This window comes from Myripristis murdjan, chromosome 12 (assembly GCF_902150065.1).
Source record: "Myripristis murdjan chromosome 12, fMyrMur1.1, whole genome shotgun sequence".
Taxonomy (NCBI): domain Eukaryota; kingdom Metazoa; phylum Chordata; class Actinopteri; order Holocentriformes; family Holocentridae; genus Myripristis; species Myripristis murdjan.
Genome location: NC_043991.1, coordinates 15238103 through 15260301, shown reverse-complemented (window position 1 = coordinate 15260301; position 22199 = coordinate 15238103). Strand labels below are relative to the sequence as shown.

Here is a 22199-nt window from a genome sequence, read left to right as displayed (position 1 = left end):
TGAGAGGAAATATACTGTGGGTTAAGTGTAGCAAGTCAATACAGCTTTAAGTTTTGCAGTAGGTTTAGACTTTTGCAATAGCAGAAATGTTGACTTTCATACAGAGGAGCTTGATTTACTTTGATGACAAGAATGTTAAGTTTTTTATGACCTGCAGACACCCTGTTGCATGTTGGAGGGCAAATTTGCAAAATGTTTTGGCACAGAATAAACTCCTACAGCTGATTAGGAAACAGTCAAGCTCATGTAACCAAATTACCAATCGTGAATTTAATGCATTTTCCACAATGGAGCATTGACACAGCAATAGTGTCCTTGGTCAAAGTTGTTAAGCATGGCTTTTAATTTCACTCCGTCATGCAATACACGTGGTTCAAAGACAGTGAAGGCCCTAAACTCCATGATGTGGAAAAACTGATTTAAAAAAAAAAAACAAGAAAACTTTGCTTGCTGTGTGCAGTTTCATTGGTTCACGAGACGATGCGATCAGTCAGCTACCATATCTCACAAGGGCTTGTCTAGACACATGGAGATATACACATGCACACACACACACACACACACACACACACACACACACACACAAGCATAAACTGCACAATCAAGAGACAAGGAAAAAAAAAAAACAATAAACAGGGCAAAGCTTCCAGTCTGTTTTGAAGGAGAGACAGGTTCAGTGGAGAAGAGGCACGACATTTGAAAAAGGCCTTTAAGTTTTGGAGGGAGCGCTATGAGAGCAGCAGCAAGGCAGAGGGAGATAAACAGAGCAAGAGGACAAGAAGGGGGCGCGAGACACGGAGAAAATGAGGGTGAGAGACAGAACGGGAGACAGCATAGAAGAATAAAGAGAGGAGCTGATTTTTTTTTTTTTTTTTAGCAGCAGCAGCAGAGGTGTCATAGAGTATAAATTCCTCTTGACAGATCAGATCGCAACAGAGAGCAAAAGCCCTTCATGGTGAGCTTAGTGCCACAAGACGAAGCACAGACACAAGAGAGAGAAAGCATTCAGACAAAAGGTTTCCAATCTCAAAAGTCTCTTACTGTAAAAAGCAGAAAATGTAAACTTCTTTTTACTTTAGAAATGTAGCTGCTGAACTCGTCTGTTTTGACGCTACAACTATAGAATTATTACTATTTCTATTTTTTTTTTTCTATGGCCTTGTCATTCTTGCAATTGGAGCAGCTGCAAAAGGATTGAACAACCATTTGTGGAATAATGCTCATCAGTGTAGAAACAAACTTCCCTGTCTGAGATACAGAAACCCCTTTGCTTTCTGGCTTAGGAGAAAAGCACAGAGGTGACCTAATAAATAATATCCAGGAATTAATGAACAAATAAATATACAAATAAATAAATATACACTCTAAAAATACACAAAAATTTAATGAGCTGTCCTGGAATTGAGTTGGAAGTCCAAACCTTGTGCAGCCTTGACACGTGTTCATGGGTTGCATGTGAGGAACAGCCCGTGGTAGGTCCTGAGCTATTGATATACAGAGTTGCACCCCCACAACTTAATCTGGTTTGTCTCTTAGCAGAAACCTTTTATCACATCTGTTGCAAGGATGCCAAGATTATGCCTAACATCATGGCAACTAGCCACTGATATCCGTGGTACCTTAATATTCCAAATATCTTTAAATCTGTATATCTATGGCTCTGTGTGAAAATAAACTGCATCTCATAATCCTATTTCACCTGGTATTTACTCAGATATAACAGAATAATCATTCTCTCGTATTTAATTTTGTCAACATGGTCAACATTATTGAACAGCTGAAACAGAAAATGATGAAAGCGGTGCTTGCTTGAATGATATTCAAGTAAAATATACTTTCACAAATGAGTTATTATTGACTAAACTGAGCAAGTACCAGGTGAACAGCATACATAGCGAGGTTTCACATGAGAACGTTGGCACGTGTGTCTGGCAGCCGCAGCCCCACCAGCCCCCCGCCGACCAGTACAGATGACGCCAGCAGGATGGGGATAGCCTTGGTGATGCCCACCAAAGAGCCAAAGATCAGGTTGCCCAGCACCGCGGCCAGCTTGCACATGGCATTGCAGAAACCGAAGCCCGTGCCCCTGAAAGACAAAGGCAAAAACACGTTTTTCTAAAACTGCACTGGAGAACTGGGAAAAAGAATGCACTGCAAGACAATTTACAATTATGTTTTACCACTAGTTTTTTGGTATCACAATACAGTAAGGGTACATTAATTAAGATTAGTTAATGCGGCATTAAGCAGTAATTACAGTTAATGAACAGTTAGCAGTTGTGTCTGGTGAAGGGTACATGTTTTTGCATAGATTCCTTCATTAGGGGTCTCTCATTTAAATATTTTGAACTTTTTGCACACAAAAGAAAAATGCTTTAGTTATTGTTTTCCATGTATTTACTTCATGAGCTTTTGTTGACAATAGAAATAGAGCCGTTTATATAATAGAAATATATTTGTAAATAATTTAGATTTTGTTGTATTTGATTTGCTTAGGATAATAAGCAGTTCCATAGTTTCATTCCAGTATGCTTAATTAGGATGAGTCATGATTGCAGTCAGCTCTGGCTTCTGATTTGTTAAAATATATCACATGTGCTATGTGCTCATTAGGTAGTTTCGTTGAAGCTATGGAGTATTGAGTGCAGACTAGTCATTGACTCTGTTTGCTATGTTTATTGTGCTTTTTTGCACTATTTTGCAAATAAAGTTTTCAGTAAACTGGTGAAATGAAGAACATGGACTACGGAGTTTTATTGAAGCATGCTTAGACTCTACAGCTTTCGTGAACATTTTCAAGAAACAGACAGAGCCACACTACGAATGGGTTGGTAAAGCATGTAGCAAGGATGGACAAATTCGTGAAGCAGAGAGTGTAACAATGCTACCAAACTGTAACGCATTAGAAAGCAATTCAGTTATGCAATGCTACAAATGAGCTCCACTAGTTCACCTCCTGTCTGTTGGGTAGAGCTCGGCGGTGACGACGTCCAGGGAGTTCCAGGCAGAGATGCTGAGGCCGTTGTAGAGACACAGCATGAAGATCATCATGGACTCACTGGTGCCAAACCAAAGGAAGAAGCAGCTGATGCCCGACAGCACCATGGAGCCTCCTGCAGGACACAGCACAACACATCACCCGTGGTCCCTCACATCTACACACAAGTCTGCTCTGATGTCAGCCTCTACAACATTCACGTCAGCAGAGGTCACTGCAAACACAAAGGCCCGCGTCAGAGGACACCGAGACATTTTGCAAAAAAACAAAAGGCTACCATTCATTGCAAAACGTCAGAGGGTATTAAATCATACCTAACATGCTAAGCCGCCCTATTTTGTCCATGAGAAGGGCAGACACGATGTTTCCAGGCAACACGGCCAGCGTTCCCAGGAAGTTGACAAAGTACACCCAGTAGGCGCTGTAGTCATCATCAAACGTCATCTGACAGCCTGTCTTGTTGTGGTAGAAGGAGCTGTTGATCACCCTTGTATTCAGTAGCTTGGAGTCATCAATATCTATAAATATGAGAGACGAGCAGTCAGGGAGCACTCTTTCAATTACTGCTTTATGTCATAAATATTAGGATCAGCCTTTGCATATTTGCATTTTCATATTTATTCACAAATATAACCCTTAAGACTGAATATTAAGAATATTATAACATTCCTGATTATTTATTCACTTCAGCAATCTAACCAGCTGACCATCTAATTTAGCAAAACTCCATTTAAGTCACAATGTTCAATGTTTGCTAAATTTTAAAATATTTGTAGGGAGTAGCCTCTCTTCAGTAGTCATCAATTCAAACAGAAAAACTAATTTCTGCACTTACAGTCTCACTAAGATATTTGAGCGATTTGATTAATGTGTAGAATGCTGTTTTTATGGCTTTCATTTTTTTCCTATGTAAATAAGAGCGCCTACGTGCAGATCTGTACATTTTAGATGTTTTAAATGTCTCAGGCCTCTCTCCCCAAATGGAAATTTAAATTAATGCATTTCAGCAGATGCAGCAATGAGCAAACACTCTGCCCTCACCTCTGCTCTCACGGCTCTCGCTCTCTCCCTCCCTCATCCTGCCTCTCCTCTCCTCTCTCTTTGTTCTCTGCTCTCTAGAGACACATTGCTGGGGGCAAAAGAGACTTCATTTCCCAGAGGGCATTACCAGCAGTCTGCCATGCCCTTACTGTTTTCATGTTCAGCTGTTTCCTAAGTGCTGGAGGGAACTATTTTTCTAACCCACGGTCCCACAAGGTCTGATTCAGCTAAAGTTCCCCTGGAACATTTAAACCCCATTTCTGCTTTTTCTTGCATTCAGTCTGTTTTTTTTTTTTCCACGCAGCTCCAAAATGATTGGATTGCATTTTTATAGCATAGCAATTTTGCTAAAATTTGACATATGAGGCACTGATGCAAATGTGTTGGTCTCTTTGTCTTGAAGCATAAATGGAAAGTCGAATCGAATTAATGTTGACACCTGACCACTAAGAGATGGACCCGTTTGATGGAAAAGCGTGATCCGTACAGTGCCACCCCTTTCTCAGACAGAGCAGGACAATCCTAAATCGGTATAATACACAATATGCCATGAACATTTCATCAGTAAATGATCTGGAGACTCAATTTAGGAAATCCTGCTGCTTTGCTGCATCAAATCAAAATGACCTTTCCCTCCAGGTGCCCTATCAAATCAAACAAGAGTATGTTTCCTCCCCGGTCTATCAGGTTTAGCATGCTGTCTTAATTTTCATGCCTGTAACATCACATCAGATGCAATCAAAAGTATCACCCTAGGAGACTTTGTATGGCTACTAGTCATTGCCACTGTTTGTATTATGCAGCCTTTGTGGCTGCGTTTCTTTGTCAACCACAGTGAACTGGGAACACACAGGCAATCTGTGTAGGGGCACAAAGGTTAAGCAGTAATTTAGTGGCGTAAAGCAAAGCGATAAATGTTCAGTCTCACTCTTTATTCTCTAACCCAGGAGCTTTGACAACAGACCCAAAATGAACTGTCAGAAAGAAAGGGAGAAAGAGAGAGAGTTATGTCTAAAGTATAATGGGATTTTCTGGGTGGAGGGATGGAAGGAAACACAGGGAGCTCTGTGCAGGAGGAAATGGTCTGAATGTATCCTGTTTGTCAGAAACTGGGATTCCTCAACTGAGTTTGACTTCATAGTGACACACTCAAGTACGTTCAAGATTGATCTGCAGTGTAAGTAAAAGGTTCAAGTTTTTTTTTTTTTTACCAAATTTAAAAATTCTTGAATTGATGTCTCTGTCAGACTCAACCACCAGCAAAACTGTATCAATAACACTCAATAAATGATAAATTGATAAATGATGAATTGTTAACAAATACCTGAGAGATGACTATACGGGTGATACTGATGAGTTACTATAGAACAGACTGGGACATCCTATTTTAATGAATCAGTAGGTAATGATTGCTTCATGAATATCTGTGAATCATCATAACGAACACTTTCCTCATGAGTCGTCCCTGATGAACCAGCAGCTTAGCGGCAAAAAAACTAGTAAGGGCTCATTCATTACTAGGTATTTAAAGATTAGTTACTGTTTTTGTGCACCCCCAAGTAAAGTGGTACGTAATACTGAGTAGTTACTAAAGCTAACAACCGGATCAGCTGTTCTTCCTGGATGGCTGGAAGACTGTCAGCGACAGATTAAGCAAGCAAAAGATGAGGAAGAACAGGTAGACTAAAACCAGATGATTTGTTCTAGTTTAGTGAAATGTCAACTCATTTTGATGACTTCTCATTTGGTGTGTTTCGTAATTACTTTTTGCGACTGCAGCATTTCTGTGCCTTCTTGCAATAGCACACACTGCAGAGGAGCCATAATGTTTTGTAATGAAAAGTTTGCAAATAATGAAAAACACAATGTATATTTTGTTGCACACCGCCAAGCAGAGAAGAAACTATTAATTCAGCTAATGACAAAGAAGCCAAAACAGAACGCACATCATTAAAAGATTAATGTAAATCTACTAATGCTACCTGTTTAGTTTCCTGAGACACACCTGCAGTGTTTTGGTAGTTTTTGTGCATTTTGAGTATGACATTATCTGATTTGTACAAGGAGTTTTGAAAAAATGAGCTCAGTGTCAGTTTTGAGGGTGTACACTGACCCGTGTTGTAAAAGTAGGAGTCCACAAAGGTACAGTTGTTGAAGAAAGATCCTACTGAGGAGACGTCTTCAAAATAACAATTGTGGAAAGAGGAGTCAATAAAGGTGACCGACTTGAACTTCATGCTGATAAACCTGGCAGAGAGAGAGAGAAGTGTTGGGAGAGGCAAGGAAACAAGTGAAGGAGAGATCAAAAGGAACAACCAATAAGGCAGGATTCAAAAAGGGAACCGCACTTCAAAAACATATTTCTTGCGACAAATAACAACAAAGGGGCCGCATGTGTCTTATCGCTGAATGTGCTGAGTCACCACTGGCAGCAATAATGCAAATGCACACCTAACAATGTCTCATCTTGCATTCTGCTGTATCGTAGCCAAAGGGTTTCTGAAACAAAAACACTCGCAGTGCAGCAGCATGTTAGCATGTGTGATGTGACAGAGCTCGCCTGGACCTTATTGATCCTTATGAGCGCTGCTGTTGTTGTTGTACACTGCATTGTGATATTGGCTTTGATTTAATCTCTTAATAAATGTGTGTTGTGGTCTCCAGTGGGGACGGGAAAGAATAAAAAACAGCATATTGATGTGTCTGTACACTCCTGCCTTTGTGCAAGTGAGAATCATAACCAGGAGGAGAAACATAGGTGTGTGTGTGTGTGTGTGTGTGTGTGTGTGTGTGAGTGTGTGTTTGTGTCTGTGAAAGAGAGAGGGAGACAGAGAGAATGAGAGATAAGCCTTTTAATTTCCTGGTGGTGGTGGAGATAAAGGAAGCAGGATTAATATTACCGGCAGTGGTGTGCTGTTTGCAGGAATGACGAATAGTACTATCCCACAACGGGACAGGAGGCTGTGATCACCCCACTCGCAGGTTTGGATCAAAATTCACTATATCACAGCTGCTTTAAATTGTTTCTCATATTTTCATATATTTCTTAATACTGAATACTGCCACTTCCCAGCATCCCTGTGTCTGCTGCTTTGTACATCAAGCAGGGAAAGAAAAGTAGGACTATATATATCACTTGTCAGAGCATACACAAGAGCATATGATCCAGTGATGCTGTCATAGCCAATGGCAAATATTCAAATCCACATGGGTGAGTTGATAGTTTGTGTTTTGTGATTACCTGTCATTCAGGAAGACTCCATTTTTGTGGATCTGGTTCTCCAGGGTGAAGTTGAAGGTAAAGTCTTCGATGCGTTCGTTGTTGTGAATCTTCACTCTGGAGGCGTACTCGTCCGCCTGCAGGTGCTTGATGACATCGGGGAACCACACAGACAGCCCATAGTACCTGGATGCAGCAACAGCTTCACATGGTCATTGACCTAGGCCACGTTCATAGAAGCCTACGTTTAGAAGTGATGGCACTAAACACTAACCACCCTTTGCATTCATGAATTTGAGTGAATTTGAGTTACACCGTCATAACAAAGTCTGTGAAGGCTTATCGTAGCACTACTAAATATTGACTTGACTGTGTGGCTGCATTTTACATCGACTTTGTCAGCCCCAGTAATAGAGTCTGCAAAGTAGCTTAGTAAAGCACAATTGAACTGCGAGGTTATAAAGTTACCTGGAAGTTATATGAGTCCACATGGTGGTGAAAAATCCTTAATAACTCTCTTAGCACATAAATGAATGCAAACAAAGCAGATCATGCCAATAAAAAAAAAAAAAAAAAATGAGTCCCAGACCCCTTTTTTGAAGAAATTAAAGCAGCCCCTCGCTTGTTGTTTCTTATATGAATTAGAGAGTACATGGGCAGGAAACGTCTGCATAGTAAACAGGAAGAAATGACCTGATAGTACTTTCACAAATAATCACAATTACACACAATAAAAAAAAAAAAAAAAAAAAAAAACAAAAACGATGCCCCCCAAAAAGTGTACCAGGACTTGTTTTTTACATTGGCATAATCCATTTAGTTTGTCTTCGTTTGTGCATTAAAAGTGCTATTTTGGGAGCTGTTTGGCTTCACTGTGGAGGTGAATGGAGAGTAAGAAATACAATGTTGTGCAGTCTAGGGGAGCACAGAGCAACTAATGAAGATATTTCACCACCATGTGGACTCGTATAACACCTGGGTAACTATACAAGCCAACACTCTTCCAAAGCTCAATCTTGCTTTAACAGACTTTCATTGTGGCTTGTGTGTGTGTTCCTATGTGTGTCCATGTGTGTATTAAAACAAAAGATCACATAGGTGAGAGAAATTATGCACATAGTGTCTTTCTTTTAGTTCGAGCTTGGCAAAAAGTTATAGCTGACTAACCCACTGATCTGGATCTAATCACACCAATGTTTTATTACTTCCAAAGCAGCAAAGGGTAACATTTAGCCAGCCTTTGCTGCTGGATGTTGACACAATGCAGACGTCCTGACTGTAGGCCTGCTGGCTCTCTGAGCTGCTGTTACTATACATTTACATCCTTTCATCTTACAGCTACAAGCTACACTCATGTCCTGCTTCTAATCAAACCATCTAAGCAGGCTGGTGTACACACATCTAAATAAATATATAAATAAAAATGTGCAAAAAAAGAGACAGTCCCTGACTGCAGTTACTGAATAATACTACTTCTGACAAAAAGAAAAGGCATCAAAGACAAAACAAATAAGACAAGAGAAGACGAGACAAAAAAAAAAAAAAACGAAAGACTTGACAAGACTAAAATACAAGAAAAGATGAGATTTAATTCGAGACAAAAAATGTGAACAAAAAGGAAACACGAAAAAAAACGGAACAGTGTATATTTTAATCTGGTTCACTGTTGTATAACATAGTGTGCCTTTCTTCTCATCTGCAGAGTTTCTTTGTATTTTCTTTAGGGTTGAAAAAGTCAGGCATATAATTCAATCAAGCAACCACCAGAAAATGTATCAGTGGTAAATAGCTGCTTCAGTTGTGTAGGTTCTCTACCGTCACTTTCCTATCAGCATACATTAGGTGGGTGTGAATGAGAGACCATCTGCCTTTTGTGTTAAGCAATTCACTGAAACTTGGTGATTAAGCAAATAGAAAGTAGTGGTGACTCAGCTAAGTATCACTGACGTGAATGTAGCATCATGATGGGAGTATAATATAAAGCGGTATAGAGGTGAAATGAGGGAATATTATGGTGTAAGAACAGAAGATGATCAGGGGAGTAATTTATCCGAGAAGAATGTGTGCCGAAAGACTCCTACCCAAACGAGAGAGTAAACCAGACAGCAGCCAGTTTCATTGTGTTGTCTTTCACTGGATAGTTGAAGCATCTCATAAAAGTCAACCAGATCTATGAAAAGAGAAAAATATATATATTTTTGCATGATGAAAATCCGAAGCAGCAAAGATGGCTTAGATGACACTGTAACTAGCAAGCTGGGTGCAGGATAAAACAATCCAAAGACAACAAAGGACATACTCCTCTGAGCTCGGCCTTGATCCTGAACAGGACCTTGGCTGCAGGGTTGGCTGACTCATTCTGCATCTCCACCAGCTCGTCCAGCTGCTTGGGGATTTTTATCCTGTTCACCTGCAGGGGGACACACTGATCTGTCACCTGCTGATCACACTGCAGCAACAGGAGGGATCAAAGCGTACTGGCAGTGTGTACTCACAGTGAAGACCCTCTCAGGCTCTCCGCGGGCGCGCATGTTGGTGTCATGGATCTGTTTGAGCACCATCCAGGCCTCGTCATGTTTACCCATCTGCTCAGGGAGACCATGAAAAGTACAATATGTAATAATTTGCTTGTTTAAATGTGCAAATGACCATTACACAGCAATGAGGGTTCACAAGTGCTGTTGATCAAAACCAGTCAATCCATTTTTACCGCTGCTGAGATATCACACACGTAGCCAGGCTGACGTCGGCTGCATCAGGCAGTGCTAGTCTGTAGCCTCTATTGTTAGCAGGCGACACACACATATTTCAAGCTGTTGAATACTTGGTCACTGTGGAATAACACAGCAAACTAATCGCATCCATGGAACTGATGATCCATGTTTACATTTGTTGTTCAGGTTAACAACATTTGCTGTGTGTAGCTAAGTTAGGCAAGACACTGCTATGACTTTTGCTTGCACTCTCAACCTCCATGACCTCTATGACTTGTTGCATGTACAGCATGTAGCCTAAAATATATCTTTGCCTAGTGTCCTATGGCTGTTGCCTGGCAGCCCTGGCAGATATCAGCCGGCATTCGTAAACATCAGATTTTCACTGGGTGGGCTTTTAATGGGCGGCAGTTCTCGTAAATAAGTCCCAACAACCAGTAAAACAGTTTCTAACGTTAATATTTAATTAGGTAAAATGTCCAACTTACAGCAAGCCAGCTGCGGTTGCAGGACAGAGATGTGTTGATCTTGGTAGTAACCCTTTGTGAAAAGTCATTGGTTTGCTTGAGGGACTAACCCTAACTCTATGGAGTTGCTCCATAGTTAGAAAGTTAAAACTGTGATTCGAACACTGCAAATTCATTTGGGACATGTTATGCCCCATATTTTTAAGTTCAGCGCAGTCAGTTTTCCAACTTCTCTTTCTCTCTCTGTCTTCTGGGTTTGATTCTGGGTTTGTTAGTGTCATTAACGTACAACATTAGTCAGATGTCAGTGTGCTACCAGTGCTTTACTCATATTAACTAGAGCAAGGAAGGCAAAAGTTACGGGTACTGTGGGTACAAACTGTTTCAAAAACTGTTTATTTAACATAAGTGGTGATAATTGTCTTAAAAACTGGACAGACACATCAAGGAGACATTCAGTCATCACATCTGGGATTTATAGCCTTTTTTGAATTAAATATTAACTTTAAGCAACTCTAACTTTATATGCTAACATAAGTTGTGTTGTGGTATAAAAATACAGCTTCTAACTCAATTACAAACTTAATAGCATTTCATTTATTGTGATAAATGTGCCAGCCTGGCTGCAATAATGGTCCATATTCCCATCCTTCCCGGAGATTCTTCCCTTATTTGAACTCTCTCTGTTGTGCTCCCCTGATTACTCATTACTCAGGTTAATCTTCCGTACTTCACATCAGTTCTCAGTGGTGTTTAACAGATATTCATTTTACAGTCATTGCATCAGTTATTTGGGCGGCTGAGCTGTGCATCACATCAGCCTCTCTGAATGCACGGCGCATCTCTTCCATGTTCCTTTTTGTGTTCAAACTTAAAGTGCAGTTACAAAAACGCATGAGGAAAAAACAGGTGGTTCAGTAACAATCATTCTGGATGCTAACTGAGGCAAAGGACAAAATTTAAAAAGCAAAACAAGTGGTGAGATGAATTTTAGTGGAAACAGACTCACTGTTTTACTCACTGTTTGCATTTTTGTTCATCTCATTAAGGGGGTTTGAGTAAAGTCTAAAATATATTCTGCACTGAAGTTGGAAATCTTTGATATCCAGACGTAAATAAAGTTAGTATAGACATAAAAGCACTTAGGGGACATATTGGTAATCCAAAGTAGTGACCTCTGTGTGTGTGTGTGTGTGTGTGTTAAAAACAATTCTGAGGAAAACTCTGATGCCTACCCAATAAATGTATACATACGCACACACACACAGACACACACACACACACACACACACACACACACACACACGCACACACACATTCTTACCTCTAGGTAGAAGCGAGGGCTCTCAGGCATAAAAGTAAGGGCTACCACTGCAGAGACACACGGTAGAGCGCACACCACCACAAACACTCTCCAGCTGTGGAACTGGTAGGCTGAACCCATGCTGAAACTCCAGCCTGCATAAACAGGCACACACACACAGACACACAGACACACACACATACAGAGGTACAACAAACAGTTTATGGGGCGAACTGGGAATCAAGCCTGGCATCTGTTCTCTTAAAAGATAGATAGGTTCAGTAGAAAATATATATATAAAAAAAATATATTCTGGGTTATTTTACAAGTGATTGCATGCACATGTGAACAGGTGCTGGGTTGAAAACAGCTATAACAGAGCCTGCACAGCCTAGGTTTTGTGCTTTATATTTTCTCTTATGACAAAGTATTATACCCACAGTGTGCGTATTTCTTACATGAAGGCAGCTGAGTAGTAAAATATAAATGACTTTTCTGTTTTATGTTGTAGGAGCTCTCCAAGACTACAACTAGGGCTGGGTTATATGGACAAAATATCATCATTTCACAGTCGTATCATATGACTGTGTTGCAGCCTTTAAGGACAAGGACAAGATAACACTCATGCCAATCATGATATGACGATATCCGAAATCCCAGATGATATCTGGTCTCATATCACAATATGGGTATAATATTGATATAGTGCACAACCCTAAACACAGCCCAAGACGGTGTAAGACAAACGTAATAACATTTATTTGTGTTGTAAAGAGCAATTTCTCTCTCTCCCCCACACACATACAGATGCATCGTAAATACATGAGTATTACAGCAGTAATGCTGTCTTCCCAGAGGCTAATGCAATTACTTAACCTGTGGGTCAACAAGACATCCCAGGAGTCCGTACACTGCACACTCTATGATATCATATATCAGAGATAATGCAGAGAGTGTCTCCCACATGTTTTTTAAATAATTACAACCGAGAGGATATGTGACGGAGTGTTTCATGTGTTCCCAGTCCACCCAGTCTGATACAGCTGAGTCTGTATGGCAATCAGCGTCAGGGGACTATGCTATAGATTGGAGGCAGCAGTCTGTGTGTGAGAGAGTGTGTGTGTGTGGTGTGTGGTGTGTGTGTGTGTGTGTATGTGTATGTGTGGCCCATGGGGCTGCTTCAGTCTGTACCAGTACAAACCTCATTAGGGGGATTACAGCTATAATGGACTGGAGGGGATGGCTGACTGATTCAGACACTCAGCAAGATTTATGTGCATACTCTACAGTAAGTGAGCAACGCAAAGACCTGCATACACAGCACACACACACACACACACACACACACACACACACACACACACACACACACACACACAAATAAGCTCATACAGTGTCCTTGATCATCATTCATTGCAAGTGACAGGAATTCTAAAACACAGATGCACATACACACACGCAGGCACGCACACACACACACACACACACACACACACACACACACACACACACACATGCTCTCCACCTCACATCTCAAGCATTCTGCATACTTCACAAGTATAGCTGGTTTTTTCAAGGCAAGTTTGTTATTTTATGTACAGTTGTTAATCGAATAATAAAAACATAACATTCAAAATTTCTAATTGTGCAATTGTTGAATCCCGTACTTCAGTTACAGTAAAACAATGTAACATAGTCCAATATTTTAGACACACACAGGAGTCATCTAGCCTTGGATTTTTTTTTTTTTTAGTCAATGAGAGGAGCACTGCGGCGGAACCTATTACACACACACACACCACTGCATCTTGGAGAAAAAAAATGTGTTAAAACACCAGCGCCAAATCAATTGACCTCAATTATGAGCGTAGGCTAGCACTCGCAGCCTCAGTCAGACAAAACAAGTTTGTGAAGAGAGACAGAGAGCTTTGTGATGGCAACTGCTGTCTTTTGTACTTCGGAGGCATTTCTGTCACATTATACAGTAACATTCACTGACTGCTGACCATCTGCACCCGCATGCATGAGACCAAAACAAACCCAACACATGAATGCCACATGGTACAACACAACAATATGGCTTTGCATGTTAGAATTTACATCTTTGGTCCTCATGCCACTCTTAATTTATGATCCGATCTGCACGTGCTTGGGGCAGCGTTGAAATTAGGACGAATGATGGATTCGTGCATTGAGCTTCCACAAAGTGGATTTTAACAACAAAATCAAATTTATGAGTATCTGTTTTTTTATTGAACGTTATGTATGTGCTGAATGTATTCCGAGAGAAAGCCAGCTCATCAGATCCTGTCTCTGACCAGCCATAGTGTGTGGTGAAGATTTCCTCCAACATTTTGAATGGGTTGTAATGGACTGATAGATACCTTTATTTAACAAGGGAAAAGCCTTTTGAGAGCAAAGGTCTCTTTTGCTATGGGACCTTGAATATGTAACCTAAGGAATAACCAACGATGAGGCGTGTCTGCTACACCATATAAAAATAATAATGTAGTTAATGGATTTTCCCTTTTTATTTCACATATTGCATAGTGATCTACATACCAATGTGACAGTATTAAAAGTGAATAAATGACAATAAAACGTTTTTCGAGGGCAGGGTGCCAACTAACTAAATTCAACTAAGAAAAACAGGCAGCTAGCTAGGAGAGGCATTCACTCGCTATGGATTATTTTGCTCCACTTTTTCATGTCTGAAGTGTTTGGAGTTGCAAATTAATGGCAGTAACATTGTTGTGGCACAGGATGTCGCCACTGAACTGACTTCTCTCTGTGTATGGAGCTAGTTTACGAATCCACAACACACACACAGCGTCGTGTCTAGATGGTAACCCTAGATTTGCAGGACTGGTCATTTTGGCTTATTGGATAGGTAATGGGTTATGCTTCGGGTTAGTGTTAAGTTAAGGTTAGGATTAGGCATAAGTTGGTTATGGCTAAGGGAGGGAATTAGGTAAAGGCTGTAGAGAATGAATGTAGCTCAATTAGAAATTCCACTTTTTCACATTTTGGGTGGTCATTTTGGTTGATTGGTTAAGGTTAGGATCAGGATTAGGTTAGGTTAGGTTATAATAACAAGGTACACAATGACAAACAACATGTAAAAATATCCTGCAAGAGTTTTGTAAATCAAGGTTTACCATCTAAACACGACCCAGAGTAGCAAGGCTTTCTTTCATTTGGAATCAATGTGTATGGTGATGAGAAATAATGGACCGCGGACTGCTTTCATGAACCAATCAGAATCAAGTATTCAGCTTAGCTGTGAGATAAAACAATATAAACAGTATAAAACACAGTTTAAAAAAAATAATAAAAACAGGACAAGAAAATTATAAAAATAGATCAAATTTAGGGCAGGAACAGGATAGTAGTAATGAAGTTAAAAATGACATGGACACTGTTTCTGCTTGTTATTATTTCTTATCAACATGCCCCTGACAAATGCCACACACTCATGACACATCACTAAATCTCTCCTCTCTCACCATTTGTGTCTTATCACACCAGCACTGCCCACTGCACTTACTGGGCTGTGATCATGATGACGGCTTTTGTTTCTGTACCTTTCTGTTTCTTTTTCTTTCCTTCATTTCCCTTCCTGTCTCATGTTCCTCTTCTTTGTCTCTCATATACTACTCCACACCTGAGCCAGCCCCCCTTCTCATATTCTTTCTCTGTGTCATCTTACCCTCCGCATCTCTTTACCCGTCTATTTTATTCCCTCACCTTTCGATTATCCCTGACACAGCCCACATAAATCATATGCAATCCTTTATCTCTCCTTCTCCCTTGTCCTCCTAATCGCTTTCTCTGCTCTTCTATCCCCATCCACACTCCTTCGTGCTAGATTGATTTCGTTTCACTCATTTTGCTCCTATCCTTTGACACTCACCTCCTCCCCTCTCTTGTTGCTCTTGGTTTCCTTTTGTCCTCCAACTCTCTGTCATTATAGCTTATAAGATCTGTTAAACCAGCCTGCTCTCTCAGTGTCTATATATAATGTTTCTGGCAGATTACATGTTGAGAACACAAATTAAGTGAAGATTATGTTTCTTCGGCACAAATCAGCTTAAAGAAAACATGACACTTTCACTCATGTTAAGGTTAGCTAATGGTTTAGCTCGAGTTAAGTTTGTTTAGAGCCCTTCATCACTGCTACAGTCTCAAAGGAAGATCCACAGAAAAATGACACACCCCGACCTGAACCCTAATAGCTGGCAAGAAAAGACACAGTTCTAAAAGCCTAAATGGGGCAAAATGGAAGAGGAAGGATCACAGAGTGCCAAGTAGGCAATTATTAGTGTAAATCAAGTCAATCAAGTTAAAAGCAGAATAAGATACATATTACAAAAAGAAAAAAAAGTAATTGAGTTAAGGGTGAGGTAAGGTTTTCATAATGGTTCAGTGAGCAAAACTTTTGCAGAGAAATTATAGCTTCTTGGTGTGAACCCGGGTGACTGGAATTGAAGAAAAATGTGTATGTCCATCTGCTACAACATTACTTTCTACTGTGGGTTTTCAGAGTCAAACTACCACCTATATTTGCCTCCATGTAATCCTTTGGTGGTGGATAAATGTACTTATTTCTCTCACTTTTCACCTATTTTCACTTTGGCACATCACATTCATTACACAGAATTGAGCAAGAAGAGCTCCTGTATTCACAGACTACTGATCTGAGCAGATTAGTTACTAAAGCATGGAGGGTGTGGTGCACGTGCTGACGGTGGCAGTGTAGTATGATCATGATTTATGCGTCATGACAGAGGGACAGAGCTGTCACTCACCGTAGTGTGGAATGATGGCCCAGGCCATGGCCGAGGCGTAGATTCCTCCTATCATCCAGAACATACAGAGCCAGCTCAGGTGCTCTCCTCTCTTCTCCCGGGCCAACACCTCCGCAAAGTAGGAGAACACAATTGGTACAGCTCCACCAATCCTAAAAAAAAAAAAAAAAAAAAAAAAAAAAGACGTACCTCTATTGGTTATATCTGCTACAGTAGACAGCTTGAATGGATATCATAACCGGAATTTGGTCTTTTTTTTTTTTTTTTAGGTCAAATACAGGTTTGTCATGATGGACATAAAAGATGCTATAAAACAGGCCTGAGGCAGTAAAAGAGGAATTTATTTGCAAAGGCAGATCAATGCTATTTCTTAAAATAAAATAAAATAAAATAAAAATTCAGAATTCAGAATCTGAAATTTTGTTGCAAAAGCTAATATACCTGGATTAGTCTAGTATAATTTTTGATTGATATTATGTGGGGGAAAAAAAGACTATTAGTAGAAATTAGTACAATTTCTAAGCTGTTTTTGCAAATGAACTCTTCAAATACAGATGTGTGAAAATAGTTCAATAGTTTTTTTTCTGTGGAGAAAAAAAAAGATCTGTCTACTTTTTTAATAGTTCCTTTACATGATGTATCATTCACGTTGCACTGTGACATTAGTAAAGAGTACACTGACATTTGCAGACTGCTATTTTTTCCCTCCAAAGTCTGAAACACATTTTCTTAAGTTGAGCAGGCCAGCGGGGAGCAGACACCCAAGAAGCTGAATGACCTGTTTCATCCATTCTTGCTTTTATTTGCTCAAAGACTATCTTCCATGAGTCATTTATGTGTGTCCACTTACTATTTTTTTCCGCTTGACCTGCGGATAACTGCAGTGTTTCTGGCTTCTTGGTCCCAGAAAATGAGGCTTCAGAGGAAAATCCCTACTTTCAAAATCCAGTCATTTTGATTACATTTACAACAGTTTCAGCCGTGATATTTTAGCTGCAAGAGGCTGCTTTCTTGAGACAAAATCAAATTAACAGACAAGACACTGTTATAAGACCAAAATGGTGGGTGACTTTGCTATTCGAATGTAATATTATTACTGAGTAGTGTTAATTAGTAGCATGAGTAGTAATGTTTATTAAGTAACCAGATCTGAATAATTTGTTCAATTGATTCTTGATTTCTGAAACTGAAAAATCCAGGCAGCACATGGACCATGTTCCCTATTTCAATATTTCTGCATAGCAGTTGAACTGTGGCTCCATTTGGTACTAAATTATTCTAAAATGTTAAGCATTACTTATCTGTGGGTGTAAAGAGGTAAGCTTGGGCCAAAGAGCAGAGAGGACGTTCAATAGTCTTTATGTTGAATCAGGCGACAGAAATAGCACTTCTGAGTTAACAAATGAGACCGAACAAAAACTAACTGCCCCAAAACAGCAAGACAGATAAACCACTAGACAAGGCTTGAAATCTAACAAACTACAAGTTGAAATTGTTGCAGCTACAGTGTATTCAGCTGGAACCTTCCCAAGACTCAACAGTCTGCAATTCCCCGGTCTAGCAGATCTGCACTGGTGCCTCAGCGCCCTGGAGAGCATTTTGTGGACGCAGCAGAAGATTGTCCTCTGACCTGGGCCATAACAGGGGGAAATGATGAAAACATATAAAAACAAACAAATATGGGTCAGTGCAGCTTTTGTTTTTTTTTTTTGTTTGTTTTTTTCCCCTCTCTCTCTCATTTACTTCAAATATGTATTCGTAACTGCCTCAGAGTAACTTCGTGCCAGATGACACTTTTGTATAATTTAGAGTAAAACTGTATCTCATATTGAATGAAATTTCTGAAATGTTCACATAACTTGGTATCTGGTAAAATTACGCTGCTTTCCTACATCCTGGTGAAGTAGTCTGAAGGCACTGTAGACGCTGTTTTTGAACTTTGCTATGTGGCACTGTTACAACCGACCTCACGGAGTCCTTTGACAGATCATTACATGGTGTTCACATCAACTCTTCTTGCAAGAGTGGAGCGCTAACACTATGGTGGAGAACACGTCTATCTCCCCTTTAGTTTGTTATTAAGGAAATACATAAAGGATATAACCCCGATGAATTTAGGAACCGCTAAATGAAGTAACAGCCAGATTTAACAGGAATATGACAACTCTGAAGACTGACTTTGTCTCCAAGCCACCAAGGCTGCAAATACATTGATAGTTTTCTTCTTGACCTATTATATCTTTGGTCAAATGGTGATTGGTGATTATCAGTGTATACCATCTTAATGCAGAAGTAGTAAAGTGAAGTATGTGTATGTATAGTTTCTCCCACAATGCACACTGCAGCTGATGTCACCTCCAGTCTGAATTCCAGATTGAGCATGCATCATCAGGTAAATGATATAATGAACAAGTATTTATGATGATTTTCACCTACAGGTGCAGAATCCAAAATTGTTTGCTGTCCAAAACTATTTTCCAGAATAGATTTATTGACATCAGATGTTGGTCTGGTTTGAAAAATAGAGAATCAATCATGGTATAAAGTCTGCCAAGCATATAGAAAAATACTTATTTTCTTCTTTGCCATATTGACCATGTGAGGCAGAAATTAAGCTACTAATATAGTGGCTGTTTTTAATTAAGACCAAAATGGTGGGTGACTTTGCTATTCAATGAGTTGAGGACGAGTTGTTGTGTGTTGAAGTTAAAATGACAAAAGGCGTGAATTCAATATAGAGTACAAATCAGTTTATAGCTTTACTGGTAGACAAAAGGAATTTTTTGATGATTACCTTTAAAGAGATTAGGAGTGTGCTCTGTGCAACAGGCAGGACTTGTGGGATGTAATGGTTGTGACAGTGGACTGTACAGACTTCATGACTCATGATACACGTGCATGTGTGTGCCCAACCACACACACGCACACAATTACAATTACAGGCCAGGCTCTAAATCCATTTTCATATTGCTGCTTTGTTTTGACAGCTCTCTGAATAGAAGCAATGTTTTTTGAAACAGTCATATGATATATGAACACCCTGGGGCGAAAACGGCCTGTCTCGATTTAAATTACATTTGATCTTATTAATCTGAGGCTCGCCATAGACCCTGGGTCAGACTATGAATAGCTACATCAGCCACAGTCAATATTGCATTGAACAGTGGCCCATTTAAACTTTTAAGTTAGTGAAAATAGTGCACTAGCTTATATTTATGTTTTGTTTATTACTCCACCAGAGCTACATTTGTCCCAGTAGCTCACAGTGAGCTCTGATTTTTATTAAAGGTATATGGAGGTGTCCTGGTGCCTCAGTATACCAGAGATAATCTCTACAAGATATGAAGAGTGGTTAATAGGATTGTGCACACCATTTCCATTTAAGTTTATACTTTTGTCTTCATTATAAATATTGGGCTACATAACAAAGACAGCAATAGCCAAATTACTTGTAAATATTTGAGATCAAATGATTATTTTAGAGCCCCATTGATTGCCACGACAGACATCAGTGTATGGTATTGCGTGTGTGCTGCAGTGAATGTTTGCTTGCCAGCTTGCTCAATAGCCACCAAAACTACTTTGTTATGGTTAGGAAAGGGTCGTGGTTAAGGTTAGGAAACGTAGGTCAATGCTTGTTAATATTAGGTAGCACTTACACTTGACATGGAAATCAAACAGATATTCCAGGTGAAATTCCTATTGATCTTATACAGTGTGTTGTCAGGCTGAAGAGAAGAGAAGAGAAGAGAAGAGAAGAGAAGAGAAGAGAAGAGAAGAGAAGAGAAGAGAAGAGAAGAGAAGAGAAGAGAAGAGAAGAGAAGAGAAGAGAAGAGAATATACCTACCCAAAGCCAGACACCATGCGGCAGAGGAGGAACATGCTGTAGCCTTGGACGAAGGAGGACAGGAAGGCGAAGAAGCCATTGAAAGACATGGCGATCAGCAGGCACTGTTTACGGCCCACCTTGTCTGATAGACCCCCCCAGAAAAAGGCTCCAAACATCATCCCCAGATACACGATGCTACCTGGAGACAGGAAAAAAAGAGAGAGAGAGAGAGAGAGAGAGAGAGAGAGAGAGAGAGAGAGAGAGAGAGAGAGAAAGAGAAATGTTGTGACATGATCAGCCATCTGGACTCATAATGCCAGTTTGTAAGTGAAAATGCTGACTGGATAAGATACAGAGTTCTTGTAGCAGAAGAAAAAGCAACATGAATATACTATCTCTCTCATTAGGGTTTTATCTGCAAGTTTGTATTTTCTACTTAGAGCTGACTATATTTCCAGTTTACTTTGGGATTTTATAAGTTCATTACAGTATTTTTCACAATCTGTTGTTTGTCTGGTGTAGTAATTTGGTTTGACCAGATACACTGAGGGCCATCTTGGTGTTTTGACATCTTTTCTGAAGTGAGCTCCAGAATCAGCAAGCATAAAGGATTCCTTTTCTTGTTTGTTTCCAGGCATTTAAGGGCTTTATAGTGATAAGACTGGGAATTGCTGTTTTTTAAATGGTCATAAAATTTAATGGTTCTTTTTTTGTGATTACGAGGGGTACTGACCTAATTCTGTCCTGCATGCAGAATGTGGTGCATTTCTGTTTACTCTGAGTCTTGATTTGGAGATCTCTGCATGCAGGGCCTAATCAGTGTGTTTTTATTTTTGGTCCCCATGCAGGTTTCACTGCTGTGGGTTTGATGATTGATTATAAAATTTTGAGCCAAGTTTGAATTTATTTGCTATATTGTATTTTTCTTTTGACGGCACATAACACCATTTCAGTGCATTCTCAGCCTTTTTAAGATTGACTGTTGACATAGGTCTCCTCTAAAATGATAGAGAAGCAGTGCTTGCAATGCCAACCTAGCCATAGGTCCATGTGTTTAGAGGATACTGACACTTTATCAATGATATACATCTGCATGTCTGCACAACTGTACATTTAACTCCTACCTTACCAAGACCCTATGGGACATGTCTGATATCCTAATTCGATTAAAACATTTCAGATAAGAAATCAACTGTCTGGGAAATCTAGTGCATGGACACTACAGCAGCTCTATGCTTGTTTAAACCCAGTGCAGAACTGCTTTTTTTTTTTTTTTAATTATTAAAACAGATTCATACATTTGTCAAGTCTTTTTTTTTTTTTTTTTTTTGTAATTCACATATTTGTCCACTTGAGGGATCTGTGCACCACACAGTGCATAATTCAAATTATTAGAATCAGCTAATAACATATCTATAGATAGGGATCAATTAGAAATTCAGAAGGTTCTGGCCGGCTAGGTAAACATATTTTGAGTACGTTTGTCAAGTCTCCTCCTGAGCCTTGGAATAGGCTTCATTTCAAGGCATGTGTCTAACACATGCACACGTCAGACATTTCAAAGGAGATCATTTGTGGTACCAAAATAAAGCTAATGTAGTGTGAGTGTAGTGCATATGAATGGATTAAGCAAAAGCAAGACCAAGAATTTACACTGACTTTCAGCGGAGAGACAGATGTGATGTAGTCATTAAATGTACAGGTGAAGAGTCTTGCACACATGGACATGCACACACAGCTGCGAAATATCAGCACTGCTTTTAAGTGGTTCTTTCTAAGTGCATCAGTGGAGTAACACAGCTCAGACTCAAATCGGGTC

At 39.8% G+C, this 22199-nt stretch overlaps 1 protein-coding gene across 2 annotated transcripts in view; it reads right to left on the bottom strand.

The window, feature by feature from the left end:
• Positions 1–1902: 1902 nt before the first annotated feature.
• Positions 1903–22199, bottom strand: part of LOC115369009 (synaptic vesicle glycoprotein 2C) — a 29909-nt gene continuing 9612 nt past the window's right edge. Inside the window, exons 2-12 of one of the 2 annotated variants that reach the window (XM_030065502.1) lie at positions 20399–20579; positions 16552–16703; positions 11765–11898; positions 9755–9844; positions 9559–9669; positions 9341–9429; positions 7281–7445; positions 6153–6286; positions 3313–3516; positions 2954–3113; positions 1903–2086 (exon numbers count right to left, since the gene is read on the bottom strand). In XM_030065502.1, the coding sequence (XP_029921362.1) occupies positions 1903–2086; positions 2954–3113; positions 3313–3516; positions 6153–6286; positions 7281–7445; positions 9341–9429; positions 9559–9669; positions 9755–9844; positions 11765–11898; positions 16552–16703; positions 20399–20579 (1604 nt within the window). The remainder of the gene's footprint in view (positions 2087–2953; positions 3114–3312; positions 3517–6152; positions 6287–7280; positions 7446–9340; positions 9430–9558; positions 9670–9754; positions 9845–11764; positions 11899–16551; positions 16704–20398; positions 20580–22199) is intronic. The other variant, XM_030065503.1, reaches the window with a different exon arrangement.